General features: G+C 57.3%; 1 protein-coding gene across 2 annotated transcripts; it reads right to left on the bottom strand.

Moving 5' to 3' along the window:
• Positions 1-295: 295 nt before the first annotated feature.
• On the bottom strand, positions 296-19,467 carry NTRK1 (neurotrophic receptor tyrosine kinase 1). 2 transcript variants are annotated; one of them, XM_030842062.2, is made up of 17 exons: positions 19,241-19,467; positions 16,008-16,082; positions 15,661-15,732; positions 13,740-13,808; positions 12,886-13,031; positions 12,518-12,660; positions 10,116-10,248; positions 7,532-7,858; positions 7,077-7,094; positions 6,853-6,905; positions 6,481-6,583; positions 5,828-5,974; positions 5,373-5,503; positions 5,001-5,173; positions 2,488-2,728; positions 1,963-2,121; positions 296-689 (listed from the first exon to the last, which is right to left on the bottom strand). In XM_030842062.2, the coding sequence occupies exons 1-17, from the start codon at positions 19,450-19,452 to the stop codon at positions 504-506; spliced, it is 2,388 nt and encodes a 795-aa protein (XP_030697922.2). In that variant the 5' UTR covers positions 19,453-19,467; the 3' UTR covers positions 296-503. The 2 variants fall into 2 exon arrangements, with proteins under 2 accessions (XP_030697922.2, XP_060142497.1); XM_060286514.1 differs by lacking the exon at positions 7,077-7,094 and having other exon boundaries at positions 19,241-19,452.
• Positions 19,468-21,607: the final 2,140 nt, after the last annotated feature.

Here is a 21,607-nt window from a genome sequence, read left to right on the forward strand (position 1 = left end):
CTAACTTCAATCCCTCCTACTGCAGCCCTCCTGAGTGAAATACAGAGATAGGCAATTAGGGTCTGAAGGTCCGGGAAGCTTGACCTGAGGCTGTCTCACCGCCAGGCGGACAAGATGACCATGGGACTGGAGGCAAACCACAACTACGAGGTGGAGGTGACAGCTGCATGCGGTAGGGGTAGGTGGCTGAGGTTAAGCAGAGAGGGGGAGGATCCCAGAGAATCATCCCCCTACCTGAGTCCCGATAACCCCCTCCCAGAACGACATCATCCCAAGAACTGGCAAGAGACACAGCCAAGGGATAATAAATATAATTGCTATTGCGGAACCCTGCCTAGAGAAGCAGGAACATCCTCCGCTCCCAGACCCCACCTGTCCCCTCCCGCATGCTGAGGGTGAGTTAGATGCTTTGAGATCACCCTGGGGCTGCTGGGAGCCGTGGGGGTCGCTGAGGGCAGGCTGCAGTATTCCGGCTACTCAGCCCCAGCCCCTGGACCAGCCTCCTAGCCCAGGACATCCAGGTAGACAGGAGGCGCCTGGGCAAGGGCTTGCAGCCGGGTGTGCACATCCTTGATGCTGTGGCGTTGTTGGGGCTCCCGCTGCCAGCAGCCTCGCATAATGGCGTAGACCTCCGGTGGGCAGGCACGTGGCCGCTCCAGCTCACGTCCCTGTGTGATGCACTCGATCGCCTGGGGCCACCAGAGGGAGAGAGAAGAGGGCATACTGGGCTGGGGGCAGGAGAGTGAGGCCAGACCCAGCACTGCCTCTGCCTCATGGAAGCTCCCAAGGCAGGTCATACGATATGTCTGGGCCTCATAGCTACTAATAGTCTGAAAGGATGCAGTGAATCCCAAGATTCCTTTCCACTCTGACACTGAGCAGTGGAAGGATTAAAGCTAGAGAGACGCTGGGAGGGTTGGGCTGGGGTAGAATTGTATCTCGAAGGGCTGGAATCAGACCCTAGGAAGACTTGCCAGGTGGGCTAAGGAAGGGGAGGGGCCAAGGCATTTGCCAAATCCATCAGTTTAGTGTTGAGGGCTGCATGGAAGAAGGGAAGGGTTCTCCATCTCTCAGCTCCAGAGGGCAAAAAGAAAACAGATCAGGGCTGCAGGTAAAGGCCTTGAAAAGTGGCTGGCTTGCATTTTAAGGTAGAGGGCAACCCCACTTTTTTTCTCTTCTGTAGGTGCCACTCTGTGGGGACCTAGCTGCTCTTAAAAGACAACTGCAGCAGGAAAGATCAAAGTTAAACTCCAGGAAGGACGGCAAGAGCAGCTAAGGGATCCAAAGAAGGAGAGACTGTGGCAGGGAGATGCTTGAAGGGCCTGGCGTCTCTTCCCACCTTCTTCCCTCCCTCGCCATTAGAGGGCTTGGGTTATGGGCGGCACTAATTCCATTCCTTCTCTCAGTGCTTGAGAAAATTAAAATCTATAACCCTCTCTCCCACGCCACCAGCCTCCAGGGAGCAGACTGCATTAGGAGGAGATATGGAAACTGACAGCTGTGAGCCAAGGAGGGGGTGGGGGGAGCTGCTCTGGGAGAGGGAACACCTGTGTCCAGCCAGGAGAGCAAGGGGAGGTGTAGGACCATCCTTCTTACAATCTAACCTCCAGCCTCCCTGTTGCAGCGTCAGGCCCTCTCGTGCTGTGTTCCTCTTTCCATGCTTCTCCCTTTCACCCTGATGATGCCTACTAGGTCTATAAAATGCAGCTAGGGATGGAGGTCTGGGCTCCATTTATAAGTGCTTTGAGGTTCCCCCAGGAGCCAGTTAGAATAGGAGAAGGAAGAATGTGAGAAAAGAACAGGGTTGGGGTGGAGAGAGCAGTGTCAGCAGGATGCTGGGTGGGTGCCCGGCCTGCCGGCAGTGGGATGAGGGGCAAAAGGGGACAGAATTTCCTGAAAAAGCGACCCGAAGGGGCGGGGAAAGGGTGGCCGGCAGGGAATGACCCGTGGAGCGGGGCTGACCTCTGTGTTGGAGAGCTGGTACCAGGGTTGCTTGCCGTAGGTGAAGATCTCCCAGAGCACCACGCCGAAGCTCCACACGTCGCTCTCGGTGGTGAACTTGCGGTAGAGGATGCTCTCAGGTGGCATCCAGCGGATAGGCAGCATGGTGCGGCCTCCCACCTGCCGGCGTGCGGGCGCTGCGTCACCTCCTGCGGGCGCCCACCGCGGACAGCCTCTCCTGACGCATGACGCAGACCCGCCCCCAGTCCCGTCATTAAAAATAAATAGAAGTGGCTCTCCCGCCCAGGGCTAAAAGGGAAAAACCGATGGTGCCCGTTTCCCTCCGTGATAGTGGAGACAGACCCTCCTCCACTGGGGGCCGAGGGGGTAGGAGGAGGGTTAAAAACCAGAGCCAGAGAGTCTCAGACACCACACCGCCTGAGGAAGAGGAGGGCGTGCCCAGCAAGGGCAGGCACTGGAGGGGGACTCGGCATTAGCGTGTCTACAGTTTGGATGCTGTGGGAGGGGTCGGGGTGAAAGACTTACGCGGTAATAGTCGGTGCTGTAGATATCCCTGCTCATGCCGAAATCGCCGATCTTGACCACTAGTCCCTGACCCACCAGACAGTTGCGCGTGGCCAGGTCCCGATGCACGAAGTGCAGACCCGCCAGGTACACCATCCCCGCGGCGACCTGGCTAGCCACGGCCAGCAGCTGCCCCAGGCCCAGAGGCCCTGGAGCCACGTCCTCCCCGCCAGCCAACAGCTTGGCATCAGGCCCGTGGGACCTTCGAGAAAGAGTGAGGGAGAAGGATAGGCTGGGAGGAGAGAACCCCCAGGAGCCTGAGAGAAGGGAGCCCAGGGAGCTGGGGGGTGGGGGGTGGGGGGTGGGGGAAGGGACTCAGGGAATGTAGGAAGGAAAAAACAGGGGAGGCAGCTGTCTGGAGGGACCGGGATGGGGGCCGGCTGGTGTGCCCCACCTCTAGAGCTTCCACTGGTGCCCACACTTTCCACATTAATGCCTTCCTCTCAGGCAGCCCCCTTGAACTCCAAGCCCACTGGAGCTGCCCACTGGCCCCTACATCTCTTGCCCGGGTACACCTCCGACACAGCCCTTGCGAAGACGCTCAACATCTTCCCCCAGGCCTGCCCCTGCCTCAATGAAGGGAACATCCCCCACCCAGGCTGTGAGGCTGAAATCTGGTAGTCCTCGATTCCTGTCTCTCTCACCTTTGCCCTCGGTATCCAGCCTTCCTTCCAAAGGTTTCCAGGATGCCCTCCTCCTCCCCACAGCCATCCCTCTAGACCAGTACCTGATCATTCATCTCCATTCCCCAAATATTCCTTCTTCTGAAGCTGTCTGAGCTGTAGGTTTTGTCAGTACTGCCCTTTCCTACTGGCCAAATTTCTCCTCAACAATTTATTTCTTCACTTATTCCGGGTAACATCTCCAACGTGCCAAGCACCAGAGCTACAGTGGAGGGTAGGATGCAGATAAACAGGTTACAGCAGTGCAGTGTGGCGAGCACCCGATGGGCACTCAGGGTAGGGATGGAAGAAGTCAGGGAGGGCTTCATGGAAGAAGAGACATCTAAACTGAGACTCAAGCCCTTGGGAAGGGAGGTGGGTAAGCCACTTGAAGGGGTCGGGGACAGGGGTGGGTGAAGGGGCTGGGAAGGAGAGCCAGCGTACCAGGCAGAGGTAGAGGCCCAGAGGCGAGTAGAAATAGAAATAGGCCCTTCCTAGGGGAAGTCTTCCAGACTCATCTAGGAGCTTTCTTGTATCCCTCCTTCGGTTTCCCCGTGCTCTCTCCACTATATAAAGCTGCTTTTCCTCCATCCTGGACCCCAGATGGATCCTGGCTTGCATCCGGTCCCTAGCACAGAGCCCACACCGCATCTGGTGAGTAAGGGGAAGGGCTCCCCTTTGGCCTCCTCTTGACTTGGGTTCCTCTGAACCAATTCACCTCCACATTTAACCTCAGGTCTGCCCTCACCTCCTTCCCTCTCCACATCCTCCATTGGCTCCTCCCCATGCTCAAGATATGCTCACACTCTGGGGTCTCTCCCAGCTGAATGTTGCAGCCTGGCTACATGAATGACCTGACACTCCCAAAGGGATGTTTGGAGACCAAATCACTACCATCAGCTGTACAAACACACTCATCCAGAACCACAGTCCCCCGTTGTCCCTCTTACTGGTAGGGAAACTGAGGTCAGAGAGGAAATCTACTTGGCAAAGTAGGCTCAGCTAATAAGTCACAGTTGATTCCAAACCCTGTCCCTTTCCCTGCCTCACACTGCCCCAACCTCACAGGGGGTCCACCTCATCGGAGTAGGACTCGACGAAGGGAATATGTGACCATCACAGTCAGGGGTTGAGAGCGGGGCTCTGCCTGGGGTCACATCTCCCTGGCCCATTTGTTACCTGTGTGCCCTTGAGCAAGTCACTTAACCTCTGTAAGCCTCATCTGAGAAATGGGTACATTTCTTGAAGCTATTAAAATTACCAGTACAAATTAGTTAACATATCAGAGTTGTTCTGTCCAAAGCCAAAGAAACGAATTTTTGGTAACTTTCTTCATATATGCTAGGAGACTATGAAAAATAAGTATACGTTTACATTATTATACAGACATATATGTATAAGCACAGACAGTCATAATTAGAATGAATTATAAAATATATAGCATAGTGCCTGGAGCGTGGAGAGCGCCTGATAAATGCCTGTTACTGCTGTTATCGTAGTTATCAAAACTGCCACCTCCTACAGGCCTGGCTTCTGTGTGCCACACGCAAGTGCACACACACTTTGCAAAGCCCACCCATCCTGAAGATTCAGCTCCTGACTTCTGCTAAGGCAACCTCCCTGACAGTGCCGCTCTGTCCTCCGCACGGACTCTCCTCACATTCACACATTTGCCTCACATTTGCCTTGCGGACAGGGCCTTCCTGCTTCTTCTTGGTGTCCCACCCCCCGCAGTTCAGCAGACAAGCAGGGATGTGCTTGTAGGGAAGGGACGACGGGCCAGGGGCCAGCGCCAGGGCCGGGCCCTCATACCGGAGGAAGCGGTTGAGGTCACCGTGCCGCATGTACTCAAAGACCATGAGCAGCGGGCGGCCCTCGGTGCAGACGCCAAAGAAGCGCACGATGTGCTGGTGCTGCAGCATGGTGAGCAGCTCGGCCTCCCGCTGGAAGTCCTGCCTGGCACTCTCAGACACCTCCTTCAGCGCCTGGAGGGCAGGGGCGGGGACAGGCCTGGGTGAGGGCCCAGCCTTGACCTCCCCACATCCAAGGTGACCCATCCACCCACAAGGTGTGAACCATGCCGGACCCCAGCCTCCCACCCACCAGCCTGAGCACCCCATCCTGGAATGATGGTGCTCTGGGAGGGGGGCCTGGGCCAGCAATATCGCTTGGCCAAGGTCTTACCTTGACGGCCACTAGCATCTTGTCCTGCTCAGGCAGCAGGCTGTGGCACTCAGCTAGGAAGACCTTCCCAAAGGCGCCCTCGCCCAGCTCCCACTTGAGCACGATATCCCGGCGCTTGATGTGATGAACACCTGCGGGGGGCTTGCAGGGTCAGACAAGAGCCCCAGTCTTGGGAAGGATGGGACAGGGGCAAGGACAGGACTGTCCAGCAGGGCTGTGCTCTGCACAGGGGGTTCCAGGCAAAGGGGAGGATGGACACTGAAAGTGAGCCTTCACACCTTCACCAAGCCCCATGACATGATGTGGACGTGGGTGGCAGCGGGGTGGGAGGGAAGGCTTGTTCAGGCCTGGGGTGGGCAAAGGCAATGACACACAGGGGCTTCTACATATGCACACACACATGTGCAAACACACACACACACAGGCTCGCCCGCACCCTTGACCCAGCCCCTCACAGGCATCACTGAAGTACTGTGGGTTCTCAATGATGTGGCCTTGGAGCCCAGAGCCTTTGCCCTCGCTGGGAGACAAGGAGCTGCCACCCAATGTCATGAAATGCAGGGACATGGCCAGTCCATCCTCTGGAGCCAGCACGGTGGGGCCTGGAAGGAGACACGGTAACATGGAGGGGTCACAGCCCAGGCACACGCTCTAGCTCCTGTCATGTTGCAGGGTGCCAGGTGACCCCACCTCATAACTTGCACGGGAGGAACAGAAGAGCTAGGAAGCCAGACAGCAGGCAGGAGGAAGGGAAGGCACTATGGCCATTCTCTGTCTGGCTCCTGTCCAACCCCAGGCCCCGTGGGCCACCAGAGAACTCCCCCACTTCTCCCCCCGCAGAGCCCAGACCTCCCAGATCCACTTAGTGTTTGACTACAATCCAGCCACCAATTAGCAGATGCTACCTCTGAAACCACCCCGGCTCCAGCACCGACACACTCATACTCACGAGCCCCATAGCCTGTCCTCGTATACCCCAAACACACACTCTGTAGAACTCCACGTGTGCACCGGCCCTCACACAGCGGACAGAGTGGGGAAGAGCCAGCAGGAAACAAAGCCAGATGGACGGACTGACAGACAGCCATTCTGCAGCCCCCCAACTCACGGTTGATCCCAAACTTGTTCCTCCGTCCACATTTGTTGAGCACAAGAAACGTCGTAGAAAGGAAGAGGCAGGCAAAAACAGCCAGGCCCACGGCCATGGAGACCTGAGGGTGTGGGGTGGTCAGATTTGGGGGTTGTCTGCACTCTCAGAGCTCCCCCATAACAAACTGTTTCTCCATCCTGCATAGATGCCCAGAGCCAGGCCCGCAGACCTGCCTCCTCCTCCCCTGGGTCACGGCTGTGAAGGGGGCTGATTAAGCTCAGGCCAGACTCTACTGATCTCTGTGCTCTGACCAGAACCGACATGCAGATGAGCCTCTAGCCCGGCCTCCTGATCTAAAGTCCTGGACGAGCTTCCACTTCCCACGCTCACCCCAAAAGGTGTTTCATCCTTCTCCACTGGGTCTCCGGATGTGCTGTTGGTGTCTGTGGGGACACAGGGCAGGAAGGATAGGCTTTGGCACACACGGTGTCTCCCCTACCGACTCCCCACCCTGGCCCCAGCTGACCCCGCAAGGATCAGGTTAACTGTACCCCCTGCCCCAGCCGCAGCTCCAGGGACCAGACAGAACCTGCCCTCCAGCCTGGGCTACTCACCCACCGGCGAGAAGGAGACTGCAGCAGGAGGGAGGAGAGAAAGCGATCAGATGGGGAAAAAAGCAGTGCGTCCCCTTCCCCCTCTGGGACTCATCCCTTCGTGGGTGGGGCTGGGGTGGGGAGGTGGAGCTGCTGGACCTCAAGGGAGAAGATGCACGTGGCCCTTTTCCAGCTGGGCCAGGGATGCCCTGGTGCGTGGCTCTCTCTTCAGCCAGCCCAAGTGAATGGAAGAGCTCAGGGGTTCAGGACTCCTGGGGTTTGGGGGAGGCAGGGGCAAAGGAGGACAGCGCAGAGCTGGACACCAGAACCCCAGGCTTCTTTCTGTCCAAGACCAGGCACTCCAACTTCTGAGGTCAGGATCACAGCAGGAAGTGGGCCAGGCATCCCTGGACACCTGGATCTGTACCCAGGTGGAACCCAGGGATAGGGGGCAGGGTTCAGGGTGGCCCTCACACCGGGGATGGGGTCCTCAGGGTTGAACTCGAAAGGGTTGTCCATGAAGGCGGCCATGACGGAGGCGGCGGCCTGGCCCAAGGGGTTGGTAGCCAGCAGCGTGTAGTTGCCGTTGTTGACGTGGGTGGGCTGGTTGAGGCGCAGGCAGCCGTGTCGCACGGTCTCATTGGCTGCCAGCTCCAGGAACTCGGTGAAGATGAAGCTGGTCTCGTTGAGCACAGAGCCATTGAAGAGCCAGCGCAGGGAGGGCGTGGGCTGCCCGTCCACCGAGAAGGGGATGCACCAGTGATGCTGCTCCACGGCCGGCTGCAGATGCACACTGGCGGGGACTGTGGGCCAGAGAGGGGGACAGACAGAGTCCGGGAGCAGCTGCGGGCCTGACCAATCCTAGGTGGGGCTGGGAGTGGACAGCTGGAAATCAGGGGGTAGGCCTAAGAGAAACTGGTCAGCAGGCCCTAAGAGGTTCATAAGGAGAGACGTTTTGGAGAAAGCTGACAGTAAATCTGAAATAAATCAGGCAGCAGGTACATAAAACTCAGGCTTAAAGAACTTAAGTGGTGGGTTTAAAGAAAATAAGTAACAGTCCTAGAGAAGTAGGGTACCGGCTTATGGACATTAGACATGGAGTCTTTTGGATGAGGGATCCAGAAAAATTAAGTGTAATCAAGCCTAAGAAGATCGGGGGCTTCCCTGGTGGCGCAGTGGTCGAGAATCTGCCTGCTAATGCAGGAGACACGGGTTTGAGCCCTGGTCTGGGAGGATCCCACATGCCGCAGAGCAACTAGGCCCGTGAGCCACAAGTACCGAGCCTGCGCATCTGGAGCCTGTGCTCCGCAACAAGAGAGGCCGCGATAGTGAGAGGCCCGCGCACCGCGATGAAGAGTGGCCCTTGCTTGCCACAACTAGAGAAAACCCTCGCGCAGAAACGAAGACCCAACACAGCCAAAAATAAATAAATATATTAAAAAAAAAAAGAAGATCGGGAAGGGGGCCTAAACATCCAACAAATATATATATATATATATATACAGTTTAAAAGCTTTTTGAAAAAAGATATGGGTTTGAAATAGACCCAACCTGAAAGAAACAAAAGCCCCTCAATAATAGAAAAAAATATATATATATATATATATACATACACACACACAATTGATACTGGAATTCCAGCCAGCACTCATGCAATGGAATACTACTCAGCAGTGAACTGAATGAACTAATAGTTACTCCCATTAACGTGGACAAATCTTACAAAAATAATGTTGAGGGACCTCCCTGGTGGTCCAGTGGTAAAGAATCTGCCTTACAATGCAGGCGACGCAGGTTCAATCCCTGCTCAGGGAGCTAAGATTCCACATGCTGCGGGGCAACTAAGCCCATGCGCCACAACTACTGAGCTCGCGTACCTCAACAAGAGAGCCCGCGTGCCTCAAACTACAGAGCCCAAGCGCTCTGGAGCCTGCGCGTCACAACTAGAGAGAGAAAACCCGCACACGTCAACGAAAGATCCCTCATGCCTCAACAAAGATCCCGTTAAGATCCCGCAACTAAGACCCGATGCAGCCAAAAATAAATAATAAATAAATCTTTTAAAAAATAATAATGTTGAGCAGAAGAAACTAGACACAAAATAATACGAGGTATGATTCCATTTATATAATGTACAAGAACAGACAAAACTCAACCATATTGATAGGGAAGCATACGTGTGTAAAATTCTTTTTAAAAGCAAGGAAATGATTATCACAAAAGTCAGGATGGGGTGGAGGAGAAGGATGGGGTTCTGAATGGGGAGAGGAAGAGAGTGTCTTCTGAACTGCCGGTAAGAATAATTACTGTTTAAGGTGTATATGTGTTATGTACATATCTATGTATGTTATGTTTCACAAGAAGAAAAATGTATATAACATAGAAGATTTTAAATAATTTGTGGCAGACCTAGGGAAATTAGGCAGTAAGCCTAAAGGGGAACTTAGATGGGGAATTTCTTCTTTTAAAACTAGGATGTAGGGGCTTCCCTGGTGGTCCAGTGGTTAAGAATCCCCCTTCCAAAGCAGAGGTCGCGGGTTCGATCCCTGGTGGGGGAACTAAGATCCCCGCATGCCGAGGGGCAACTAAGCCCGGGCCACAACTAGAAAGAAGCCAGCACGCTGCAATGAAGAGCCCGCCCACCGCAATGAAAGATCCCGCGTGCCGCAACTAAGGACCAACGCAGCCATAAATAAATAACTTTTAATTAATTAAAAATTAAAAAAATAAAACTAGGATGTAGGGCAAAAGTTCTAAGGAGGAACGGACATGAAGAAATACAGCAGAGCAGTGAGAACGGGCAGGCAGCTGGTGTTGAGGGCTTCAGGTAGCAAGGCTTGGGCAGGGGCCAAAAAGAAATCCATCTCCATCCCTCTGGCCTTGACGAGCCCCCAGGACTTCCCTCAAAGGATCAGGTTTTCATGGGAATCTGGAAACAGCTGGGAGGGAGCAGCTGTGGACACACACATCCCACCCCTTTCCTGCAGCCCCCCACGCTCACATCCTCTTTTCAGGGAAGAAGGAATGGGGGTGGGCTCAGGGGCAGTCATTGGGACTCACAGGAGACGTTGACCTGGACAGAGACTTCAGCCCGGCCCACGTCATTCTCCGCCCAGCACGTCACGTTCTTCCTATTGAGGTCACTGGTGACATTGGCCAGGGTCAGTCCCAAGGACGGCAGACTCCCAGATTGCTGGGTCAGAGAAGAAAGGGGAAAATCAAGAAAAGCTTCAGTTAGCTTGGGATTGGAGGCAGGGTGGCTGGAGCTGATGTCTTTGGGGAGCCCCTCTGGGCCAGATGGAAAAGGGAGGAAGGCCGGGAGGGAGGGGAAGGAGAAAGGTGTGGGGGAGAATATAGCAGAGAACGGCCCTCCTTTAGAGCTTGTTTGCAGGTTCTCCTGGATCATTTGTTTAATGATCTGAAAACTCTAGAACACAACCAATAACCTCAAAATAGGCACAACGTACCCCAAGCCATAAAACCACCCATCTAAACAGCTAAATAGATGTCACAAATCCCAAGTACTTCATATGCACAACTAACTGGAAAACCAGCTAGGACCTCACCACCTACTCATTCTTGTTTTACACATATTTCTAAGAAACTTAGTCTCAGCCCAAGGAAGATCAGAAACAAAGAGATGGTGCTGGTAACAGGGCAGCAGTTAGAAGCAACGGTAGAATCATGGTGACTACCTTTGGCAGATGGAAAAAGAGAGTGAAGTTAGAGAGAAGCTAAGTGACTTGGTTCTGAATCGTCATCAAAAGACTGAATCCGATTCAGATTCTCTTCCTAAGACACCATGGACGTTATATGGCCTTAAGACAATTCTTAATCTTGCTGAACCAAGATTTTCTTATTTTGTAAGCTGGAGAGGTAAACAAAATGACCTTTTGACATTTTAGAAAGCTATTTTCATAAAATGATGAAAACAGATGAAGTAGTGGACAAATCTGATTTATCTGGAAATTTTGTAAATGTGGAATCCCTTGAATAAATACCACGAAAGGTGAAGTTTCTCTGGGCTTCCACTGGAATATGTGAGTTCAAAGATTCCAGAGGAGCTCTGCAGCCTCTTATGCAAGGCCTGGGTTCCAGCCACCCCAAGGGGAAGCCCTGCCCTAAGCTTCTCTCGGCTGTCCCATCTCCTCCAAGTCACCCTGGGGTATGGGGTCCCGTGAACTCTTCCCTTGGAGCTGCTCTGCCACCCTTCACACTCCTGAGGGGGACCAGCCTCCCCTCCCCTCCATTTAACCCAGTTAGGCTATGGCTTTTCTATAGGAAGTCTCCAGGAAACAGAAGTGGTAGCAAACATGTAAAGCTCCCAAAGAGAAAAGCAAAAACCTGCAGCTTCCCAAAACAGCTTATCAAAGGTCTCTCCACAGATGGTCATGCCCAGCCTCTTGCTTCTGTCTTGTCCCCTTTTCCATGACTCACTCTTAGTGGCTTTGATCTCTGGGAGAGGAGGAACCACTCAGTGGCTTGTGGTTCCTCCTTCAATATTGTTCCAGGGGCCACCAGCAATTCTGGGGTTGACTCCACTCCCAAAGCGAGGGCCTCCAAATTGGACACCACACCGCTGCTTTCACTGACCCAGATTCTTCCAGGGACTGGACCCTCTGTGTCCACCCATGAGGGGCCAGCTTTCTGGGTGCGCACAGCCCAGCGTCGGCCCCTGCTGACCTTGTCCATGAGGCCTCCTGAGTCAACTACAGCTACTCACAGCTGCCCGTCGTCAGCCTGAGGACAAAGGGCAAGACCTGGGAAGATGCCCAAAGACCGATCTGGATAAGAGGCCAGAGAGTGCCCAGAGGCAGGCAGGACATCAGAAGGCCATCATGTCTACCTCCTCAGCTGACAGACAAGAAAACCAAAATGCAGGCAGACTGAGGGATTTTTCCAAAAGTCACTCCAAGCATTAATTAGTGAGAGAGCTGGAACCAGACCTGTGCCTCCTTTATTAATATGCTCATCACACACTCAAGAGGATGTTGCTTCCAGAATCTCTAGAAAATGACCAAAAGGCCCCCAAGAACTGGCCTGGGTGCAGGACCGCAAATATTGTGCCCTGTCCCTGGTTCTCAGTTTCCTTATCTAGAAAGGAGGTGGATGGGAGAGTTGGTCTGTTGGGGTCCCCTGCTCAGCTCCAATGTGTGAGGGCTCTGTGACCCTCTCTCTTGTGGCCAGCACCGTGATCCCAGAGCGGGGACCTAAGTTTTGGTGGATCGGTGGAGCCTGGGGTCCTTGCTGGGCCAGGGCCTGGCCTGAGGGCATGTGCATGCCTGCAGCTGCCCAGCAGCACAAGCCTTAGTCCCAGGGGTCTAAACCATCTCTGTCCATCCCTCATCCTTTATGTGCTTCTTATTTGTTGTCTCTCTTTCACTGTCTTTGTCTCCTGTGCTCTGTGCAGGCCTCGAATCAGGAGGGGGGCAGGGGGGCACGGGCGGTGGAAGGCTTCTCACCATCACCGTGGCTGACTCCTCCAGCTCCGTGAAGATCCAGCCAGCCTGCTCCAGGCCCTGCCCCTCCACCTGGCACTGCAGCAACACGTCGTCCCCCACGTCCACGGAGGCATTGGGCATCTGGACCTTCAGCGTGGGCACACCTGGTGGCCCAGGATGCCCGAGGGGCGTTAGAGCTGGGGGCGGGGCTCCTTCTCCCACCCTCCTCAGAGACCCTGCCCCTGCCCCCCAACCTTCAGTTTCCCCCAGCTCTTGCCAATGCCCGTTTCCCAGTCCCTCTTCAGGGCTCACCCCCTGAGCCCTGCCCAGTGCCCTCTCCCCAAGCATGGTGCTCTTTCCCAGCCCCTCACACCACCTCCAGCACGTACCGCAGCTGGTGTTGGACATGAGGGCAAGGGGCCCCTGCCCGGGACACTGCAGCTTCTGTTCCCGCACTCCGCCCAGCCCCTCCTCCTCCCAGCGCTGCAGCCAGAGCAGGGCACAGGTGCAGTGCAGGGGGTTCCCCGACAGGACTCTGGTGGGTGTGGGGGACACCAAGAGAGTCAGGGGAAGGGCAGATGTGAAGGAGTACTACAGCAAGAGGGAGTGCAGTTAGACAACAGGGTGGACTGTCTAGAGGTGAAGGAGTGGGGACACGGGAGAAGTTCCTCTCATGGACCCCCCTATAGAATAGAATGCCGAAAGTCAAAGATAGCCAGCTGTGGGCTACGTGGAATTCCCTCACCTGGGCTCCCCAGGGTGACAAGCCAGGTGAGGGCTCCAAGTAGGGTGACAAGGAGAGAAGGGCACAGCCTTCCGGGGTGACCCAGAGGCCTTAGGCGCCCTCCAAACAAACATGGACCACTGCCGTCCCACCCATCCCATGAACACTGTGGGCGGATACGCCGGTGTGCACAGGCCCCGAGAACCATGCCAGCCCCCAGCCCCCCAAGCACACACGCAATCAGTTGTCCAGGCCAGCTCTACACCCCCCACCCCAAATGTGCCCAGGGCAATCACCACCTCAATGGTGGGCCTGCTGCTCCTGCTTCGATGGGGGGGTTCACAACATGCATATGGACAGCCAAACACGCGGCCCCAGAGAGAACACCCCACCCCCAAAGTTCCACACAGACACAGCGACACATACCTTCACATAGAGGTTCAAGTGCCCGAGCGCACACGCACACACAAACACACACACACACTTGCCGCTCTTGACCCTGGAAGTCCCCACACTCACAGTTCCTGTAGGGAGAGGCCCTGGACGGTTTTCCAGGAGAGAGACTCCAGAGCATTGAAGGACAGATCCCTGCGGGAGTTGAGACAGAGCAGACAGACCCTGTGAGCGAGCGACCTCGCTCTGACCCAGTGTGAGGGAGGGGAGGAGCCAGGAGGAAGCTGACATCTGGCTCCCCCGACCCCAGCCCTGGCAACTACAACTAGCCCACGAGTCACTGGAGAGGGGGGACCGGTTGGGCTCTCTGAGTCCTGCTCTTCTCCCTGGGACAACAAGGGTTAACCGCACTGAACCCCCTCCCCAGACCCCAGGGAGGCGGGGTGGTCTGAGGGAACAGCCGCTACCCCTCCCCAAGCCTTGGCCCCAGCTGGCAAAGTGCTGAGGCCCCAGCTGGGGGCAGGGGCTCCATCTGTGCTGCCTGCCCACAGAGCCCAGGACGGGGCCAGAGGAGGAGGGGGATCACGGGGCCTCCACACTCCCTTGCCGCCTGCCGGACACAGTGGTGAGGATCTCAGAGTCCTTCCCCGGCTTCCCTCCCCACTCCTCCTTCCTTCCCCTCCTCAGGGACTAAGGAAAGCTGGCTGCAAGGGACCCCAGGCCCCCAGCCCCCTAGCTGTAGAGATAGAGAAAAGGAGTTGGGTGAGGGGCCAGCTCCAGGACTCTGCACCCTGCACCAGGCTGCCACTCCGGGGACCCTCTGCCTCTGAGGGGCCTGCCCTGACCCCTCCCCTTGCCTAGCTGTCTTTCAGTTTGTGGAGGCTGAGATGGCGGGTAGCCGCCACAGGGGGATCACAAAGACTACCCGCTTTAGCGCCAGACAGAGCTGAGTGTGCCTCTGTCCTGCCACTTACAGCTGTGTGACCTCAGCCCAGAAACTGAACACGTCTGATTCTCAGAATTCTCATCTATAAAATGGAGATGACACTACCTTTCTCACCAGGTTGATTGTGAAGATTCACCGACCTAAGTATCGTGAGGTGTCACTGAGTATGCTTTTTTTTTTTTTTTTTGGCGGAACGCGGGCCTCTCACTGTCGCGGCCTCTCCCGTTGCGGAGCACAGGCTCCGGACGAGCAGGCTCAGCGGCCATGGTTCACGGGCCCAGCCGCTCCGCGGCATGTGGGATCTTCCCGGACCGGGGCACGAACCCGTGTCCCCTGCATCGGCAGGCGGACCCTCAACCACTGCGCCACCAGGGAAGCCCAAGTACACATTTTTAACTGAAGCCCTAGTACACAGTCAGTGAGGGTAACATCACCTCATTTTGTCATCGTTGTTACTAAATCACGGACACACAGAGCGTTTAGAGTACCCAGCACAGCTCTGAATGGCAGGCTCCCACCACACTTCCCATCTCTCCACCTGCCAGTGGTGAGAGGAGGAGCTGAACTCCTACCCTCAGAGGGGCTGCCAGGGACTCCAAGGGTCTCTCCTTTGGAGGTGTCTCCTGCCCACCCCTGCCCCTCCCCCTCCTCTACGGAAAGGGTGGCTGTGACTCCCAGGGGAGTACACCGAGTGGCAGATCTGATCCCCCAGCTCCCAGGCTATCCCAGGGGCCAGGGAGCAGGTGGGAGATAGAGTCCCGGCCAGAACCCGGGGCCCTGTTCCCGATCCTTGCTCCCTTTGGACTGATGTGTATCTGAGCCCTGGGAAGAAAACTGAGGCAGGCACCTATGAGAAGTGTCCCTGTAGCATGAAGCATGGAAGTGAGACAGCAAGAAGGACCTTCCAGCGGGCAGGGGTGGGAGCTGAGGGCACCGCCATCCCTGAAGTGGATAAGAAGAAGGCCCCAGGAGAACGGGCGGAACGACTTCCCTGACCAGGCTGGGGCCTTCCTCAGAACAGTTCCCTGGGGAGGGCCAAGCCCATTAGCCGCCCAAGCCTAGGTGTCTTCTCCCCCCCTCTGCCCAGCCCTGGCCACTCACAGGCGACGGAGACGAGGAGTGAAATGGAAGGCATCTGGCGCCACGAAACGGAGACCACTCTTCACGATGGTGCTGGGGAGGGTGCAGCAGGATCAACACCGAGGGTCGTAGCCCCCCTGGGTCACACTCTCTGCCCATGCCAGCCCTCCGGTCCCCCGTGCTGAGCCCTGGACCCCTCCCCACCCTCCTCAAAGCCTTCTCAGCCACCCTGGACCCCTGAGACCACTGAGCTCACTGAGCGGCCAGCCCCTCCGTCCTGAGCCTCTCAGGTCCTCCCACGCCCCTCCCAGGCCCCTTGAGCCCTCCCTGACCCTCTGGTCCCCCAGGCCCTGTGTGGAGCCCCTCACAGGTTTCTCAGCTCCCCCAGGCCCCTCAGGTCACTGAGCTTCAGCTGCCACAGATGCGGCTGGTTCTCGATGTAGCTGTGGGGAGAGGGGATGGGAGTCACAGGGGCCCAGGCCCACACTCGAGTTCCCACACCCACCCACCTCCCTCCGTCCCAATCACATGCGCGTGTGCACACATGCACCCAGTCACACAAAAACCTGTTTACACGCGTACACATGCACAGGCATGCCCACACACGTGCATCCTCATATGCATGGAGACCCACCACCTCACACAGCCACACCGTCCCATGCATGCATCCTCACACCACCACACATGCACACTCTCACACACTCAAGCATGCACACACACAGATGTGTAAACATAAACACAGAGACACATCTCCTCACACACGTCCACACATGCATGCACGAACCCACAGGCGTGCCCGTGTGCATGCTCACGCTCTCCCATGGGGACAAACGTAGCTGCGTAACTCTCGCGCGCACACACACGCGCACACACACACATGAGAATGTGTGGGCACACTCACAAACACACACAAGTCCATTTGCAGCTTGGCGCTCTGCTTTTAAACACAGAGCCTCTCCTGCACACGCTCATCAGTAGGGGGTCACGCTGAAACGCTTCCACAAAGGGCCCGCGCTCATCCCTGCCACTGCCCCACCCAGCACCAAGGAAGCCCTGTGGCCATGTACATACGCGCTCCCAAACACACCGCTCAGGGCCACCGTCTGGGCTCACCCACACTGCTGTGCACGCGCACAGGGGCAGACACACACACACACCCCACCCTCTCCCCCTCAAAGCGGGTCCCTCCCCACACTCAAGAAGCAACCCCTCCATCGCCCCCGCCATCTTTCAGCAAAGCGAGCGACAGGCATAGAGGCTGTCAGTCAGAGACCCCTTGAGCCCCTCCCTGCCCCAGGAGGGACCCAGGGAAGAGGAGAGGGGCAATGAGAGGACGGAGTCAGAGTTGGGGACAGTGGAGAGGCAACGAGTGGCTGTGTTTCACAGTGAGAGGGCAATGGGAAGGCTGAGGGTGGGGAGCAGGGTGCAGAAAAACAAAGAGAGAGCGAAACAGGGACACCTAGGAGGAAGGGACTGACAGGAGGAGACAGGCAGCGAGACAGAGACAGAGACAGACAAGGAGAGAGACAGATAAGAAAATGGAGACAGAGGGACAGATAGATAAGCACAGAGAGCCAGAGAAAGCAAGATGGGAAGAAGAGAAAGACAGAAGTAAAAGCAGGCGTGCAGGGCTGGGGGATTTCTGACATCGCAGGCCCTGTCCAGCTTCTGGATCTAGCACGCCAGGGAGTTCCTGAGAAGTCAGCTGCCCTGCAGCGGCACGTCAGGCCTGCCCCCACCACACACACCGGGGCCCCTGACTCACTGCCTGTTCTCAGAACTCTCCCCCTCTACCCTGTACTTTCCTCAATTGTGGGAACCGGGACCAGCCTGAATGACCCCTCCCCGCCAGCCCTTCCCAGACTTGGCCCCTGCAGGACAGCCAGGCATCAGGTCCTCAGTCCCCTGAGGTCTAGGGAGTAAAACTCCAGTGACTCTGAGAGAGTAGGTCCCTGTCCTGCCAACCCCCCACCAGCCCCTGCCCAAAGGACCTAGAGCTATAGGGAGCCCGGGAGGGGGTGAGAACGTAGTGTGGCCGGGTGTGTGCAAACTGTCAGGCAGCGTGCTCAAAGCTGCCTCATTCGTTTGGATTCATAATCAATCTGTCTATTCGAGTCCATTATCTCCTCCTTAGCTCTGCGGGTGAGGGAGGAGGAGGGGACCTTGCAGGCGGAGGCAGGGGTTAGACTGCCCCCCCCACCCAGAGGGACAGCTCAGCTCACCACCCTGCATGCCTCCCACCCCCCCCCAGCCCCAACCTGTCCACACTTCCACCCCCTCCCCCAGCTGTACCTACTAGGGGCTTGGAAGGGAATCAGGAAAAGAGAGGGCTGATGGGGAACATTCAGGAGCCTGGGCCCTGCTTTGAAGGCCCAGAGTGATGAATGGACGGGACTGGGGGTGACAGTCTGGACCTCAGGCCCCCTCCCATCATGCAGAAACCTAGGTCCAGACCAAGACAAGGCCATCTTGCCTCCTCATCTCCCTAGGGCCATTAGGGAGAGAGATCAAGTACCTTCCTGTTAATTACCACAAGATACCCAAGTAACTCAGTGCCAATTATCGCAGGCTGCTCAAGTCACTTCCAGACATCGATGGCCCCTGCCTCAGATACCTTCCAGCCTGTCATACATGAGGCCAGGGCTCCTTGCCCATTCGCTAACCCCAGGCCACAGGAGGAGAATATTCTAGCAGTTCCTTTCTTCTTCTAGAAGTCTTGCTGGCCCCGCCAGCCACATAGAATACTCGAGTATTTTCCAGCCACCACCATGCGATGCTTGAGTACCTCTAGGCCAGTAAGTACAGAATACTCCCATAGGTTTCACCCACTGCTAAAAAGTACTTGAGTATTTTGTAACCAATTACTGCAGGATGTCAGAGTACTGCAAATGCTGGAGATTCCTCTTAGTTTCCGGTCCCGAAGGGAGGAGAGTCTCTCAGCAAGGCCCCTGACTCCCTGCCCAAAGTAGGGAGACAAGGGTGGTGAGGGAGATGGGGTGGGGAGAGGGAAGCCAGGTGGGGCTCTCATTTCCCACGTCCAAATCAAGAGGTGGTGTGGACAAGAGATGGTGGAAGTGGGAAGAAGAGAGCTCAACCCCCAAGCTATGGCTCCTCAGCGCCTCCCACCTATTCCAGTTCAATTCCCAATTCCAGAGAGAATTGGTGTTGCCTGGTCATGACTAGGAAAGGGGAGGGGGCTGATTTCTCCCTGGAAAAGGAAAATGGTGAGGATGCCAAACTGGTGGGGGGGGGGGATGTCTCTGCGGATAACCAGCCCCTGCATAGGGCAGAGGGTGGACTCCTGGCTGAGCTCCAGAAAGCGGTTTCTAGAAGGCTGGGCTCTCTCAGGTCTGGTCCACAGAGAGCCCCCTTTCCTCTCCTCGAAGCTGGCACCGCAGCTGCCCTGAGCCCAACTTCCAGGCAGTAACTGCGGAGGCTGCCAGGGCAGCGGAGGAAAGCCGAGGCACAGCCGCGGGCTGCACGGTATCAGCCTCCCGCCGCGCCCGCCCCTCCTGATCCAGCAAGCAAGCGGCAAGCCAGTGCCCACGGGGCACTGCTATGCCCGCCTGTCCCTGCGCCCCCTCGCCCGTCAGACACTCACAGCTCCGTCAGGTTCTCGGCGCCTGGCAGGTGGCGGAGGCTATCCAGGGCCCCAGGCCGGGTGCAGCGCAGCCCCGAAGGGCCGTGGGGGCAGCAGACATCGGGGCAGGGTGCAGCGCCCGCAGATGCCAGCATCAGCCAGGCCAGCAGGCTGCCCGGCCCCGTAGCCCGGCGGTGCCCGCTGAGTTGCCCGCGCCGTCCGCCTCGCAGCATCGCGGCGGCGCCCGCCTCGCCCCGGCCAAGCCGCCGTCTGTGCGCTTCCAGCAGCGGCTGCCTGGCTTCCCGCGACATGTGCGCTGGGCAGTGTTAAAGACCCAGCCGCCAGGAAAGGGCGGAGCCAGCGGCCCCCGCCCGGCCTCGCTCCGCCCCCTCTGACTCCAACCCCTCCCCCTCCTATTCTAAGTCCCCAACTCTGCCCCCACCCTGGCAGCCTACTCCCCCAAGATCCCCCCAGCTCCAGGAGACGCGGAAGGGCAGCCGCAGAACTCCTCGGAGGTGTCTGCTGGAAGTAGGGGAACTGGGAAGTTAATACATTATTTCTCCCAGCCTAAAGAAGCTGTATTTAGGTGGGAGGGGAGATGACTGAGCTTAGGGAAAGCTTGCCGTCCAGGTCATCCTAGCCAGCCCCCGGCCTCAGATCTCACTCCGCACGGGGCGCGTGCCTGAGAGACTGTGCATGTCACTTGAGATAAATTAGGTGAAACACTCTCTAAAGCCTAGAAAGAAATGGGAAGGGATCCCCAAATGACCAAACGCAGGACCTGGGGAAGGAAAACAGAAGAGACAGAAAGGGAAGGTGTCGCCCCAAAACAGCAGGAGAATGGAGACCCGGGAGCCGAGACGCCGATTTCCAGGAGAGGCCACGGGGTGGCGCTGGAAGCCCGCGCGCAAAGGTGTGAGCTCCTCCGAGGTTGGGTGGGTGGGGGCGCAGTCTGCAGCCCCCACTGCGCGGCGCCTGGTGACCCAGCGTCAGCCACTGACCCGGGCCAGCCGGCACTGGCCCCCAGGCTGGGCAGAGCCAAGCTGGGCTGGGCTGGCATCGATCGCCGTTCTGACAAGAGCATCGATTTCTGCGCGGAGAAATTAATAGCTCTCTTAGCTCCTCGGACGCGGGAGCCGCCCGCGGGCGGAGCTGGGGACCCGTCGGTCCAAGGAGGCCGCGAACCCGGAAAGCCCCGGGTCCCCAGCAGCAGTCAGAGGGCAGGCCCCAGCCCCTTCACCCCGCGGGCCTCAAGCCGGGGAAAGGGGAAGGAAGAGGGGTTCTGGAGGAGGGACTTTTGGAGAAGGGTAGGGCAGACAAGGGCCCAAGGAACCCGCAAAGGAAGCCCTCCGAGAGGAGAGTTTTCTCCACCAGGGCCCCAGCACAGACTGTCCCCCAATTTCCCGAGACAGAGACAGACCGACCGACCAAGTAGCCTGAATTCAGGAAGGTGACCAGACAGAAGCGGGACCCCACGGGGTCATTGCCCTCTCCACGAGGATTTTGGTTGGAACCAAGGGGCTTAACTAGGACAGAGTCTTGCGCCCGAAAGCAGAAGTGACAGGCTCCTAAGGAGGTTGCCAGGGGCTCAAAGAGGCGAAGGACTTGACTATTCCGGAGACAGGTCGCCTTCCCGCCGGGTTTCAAGCTCACCGGGTCGCTGCTGCCAGCAGTTACCCCGCAGGTGTCAAGGCAGCAGGTGGCCGAACTTAGAACCACCCCTCCCCGAAGGGCCCGGTCGCTCGCCGCCGCTCGGCAGGCAGTGCAGCCCCAGTTGGGAGAAGTCCGCAGGGGCGAGGGAGGGGGGACCCACCTCAGCCACAGCGGGGCTGGGGGGAGCTCTGTTCTTGGCCCACCATCCCCCTGTATTTTGGGCTTATTTCCCCAACAGACCTGTCCACCCCTGAGTTGTCAGGCTAAATATTTTGGCTTGGCCGGAGGGGCGGAGAGAACCGAGAGGTCCCGGCAAACCAATCCGTTCGATCTGGGGCGGGGAGGCGGGAGCTGGGCGCGGCCCCTGCGTGCCACCCAGGGAGATACCGCGGCAGCGCGGCCAGCTGGCGCTGGGGAGCCGAGCGCGCCCGGAGGGATCCGGGGAGACTGTCCCCGGCGAGTCCCGCGCTCCCCGGGACCACCCCCGACCCCGGGCTTCTGCTCCGCCCTCGGGGTTGACCGGCCTCTTGCGCTGCCTTTTGCTCTGCACCCTGTGTGACTTTCTTTCCCTGGAAGCCTCTCTGAGTCTCTTCCCGTTGCTGTCTGCATCTCCGTCCTCATCTCTCTGTCTCTGTTTTCACGCTGAGTCTCTGGCTCCAGCGGCCTGTCACCGTCTGTGTCTCTGTGGCTCTCATGACTTTTTTTCTGTCTCCTGCCATCTCTGTGTGGGATTCT

This window comes from Globicephala melas, chromosome 1 (genome assembly GCF_963455315.2).
Source record: "Globicephala melas chromosome 1, mGloMel1.2, whole genome shotgun sequence".
Lineage (NCBI taxonomy): Eukaryota > Metazoa > Chordata > Mammalia > Artiodactyla > Delphinidae > Globicephala > Globicephala melas.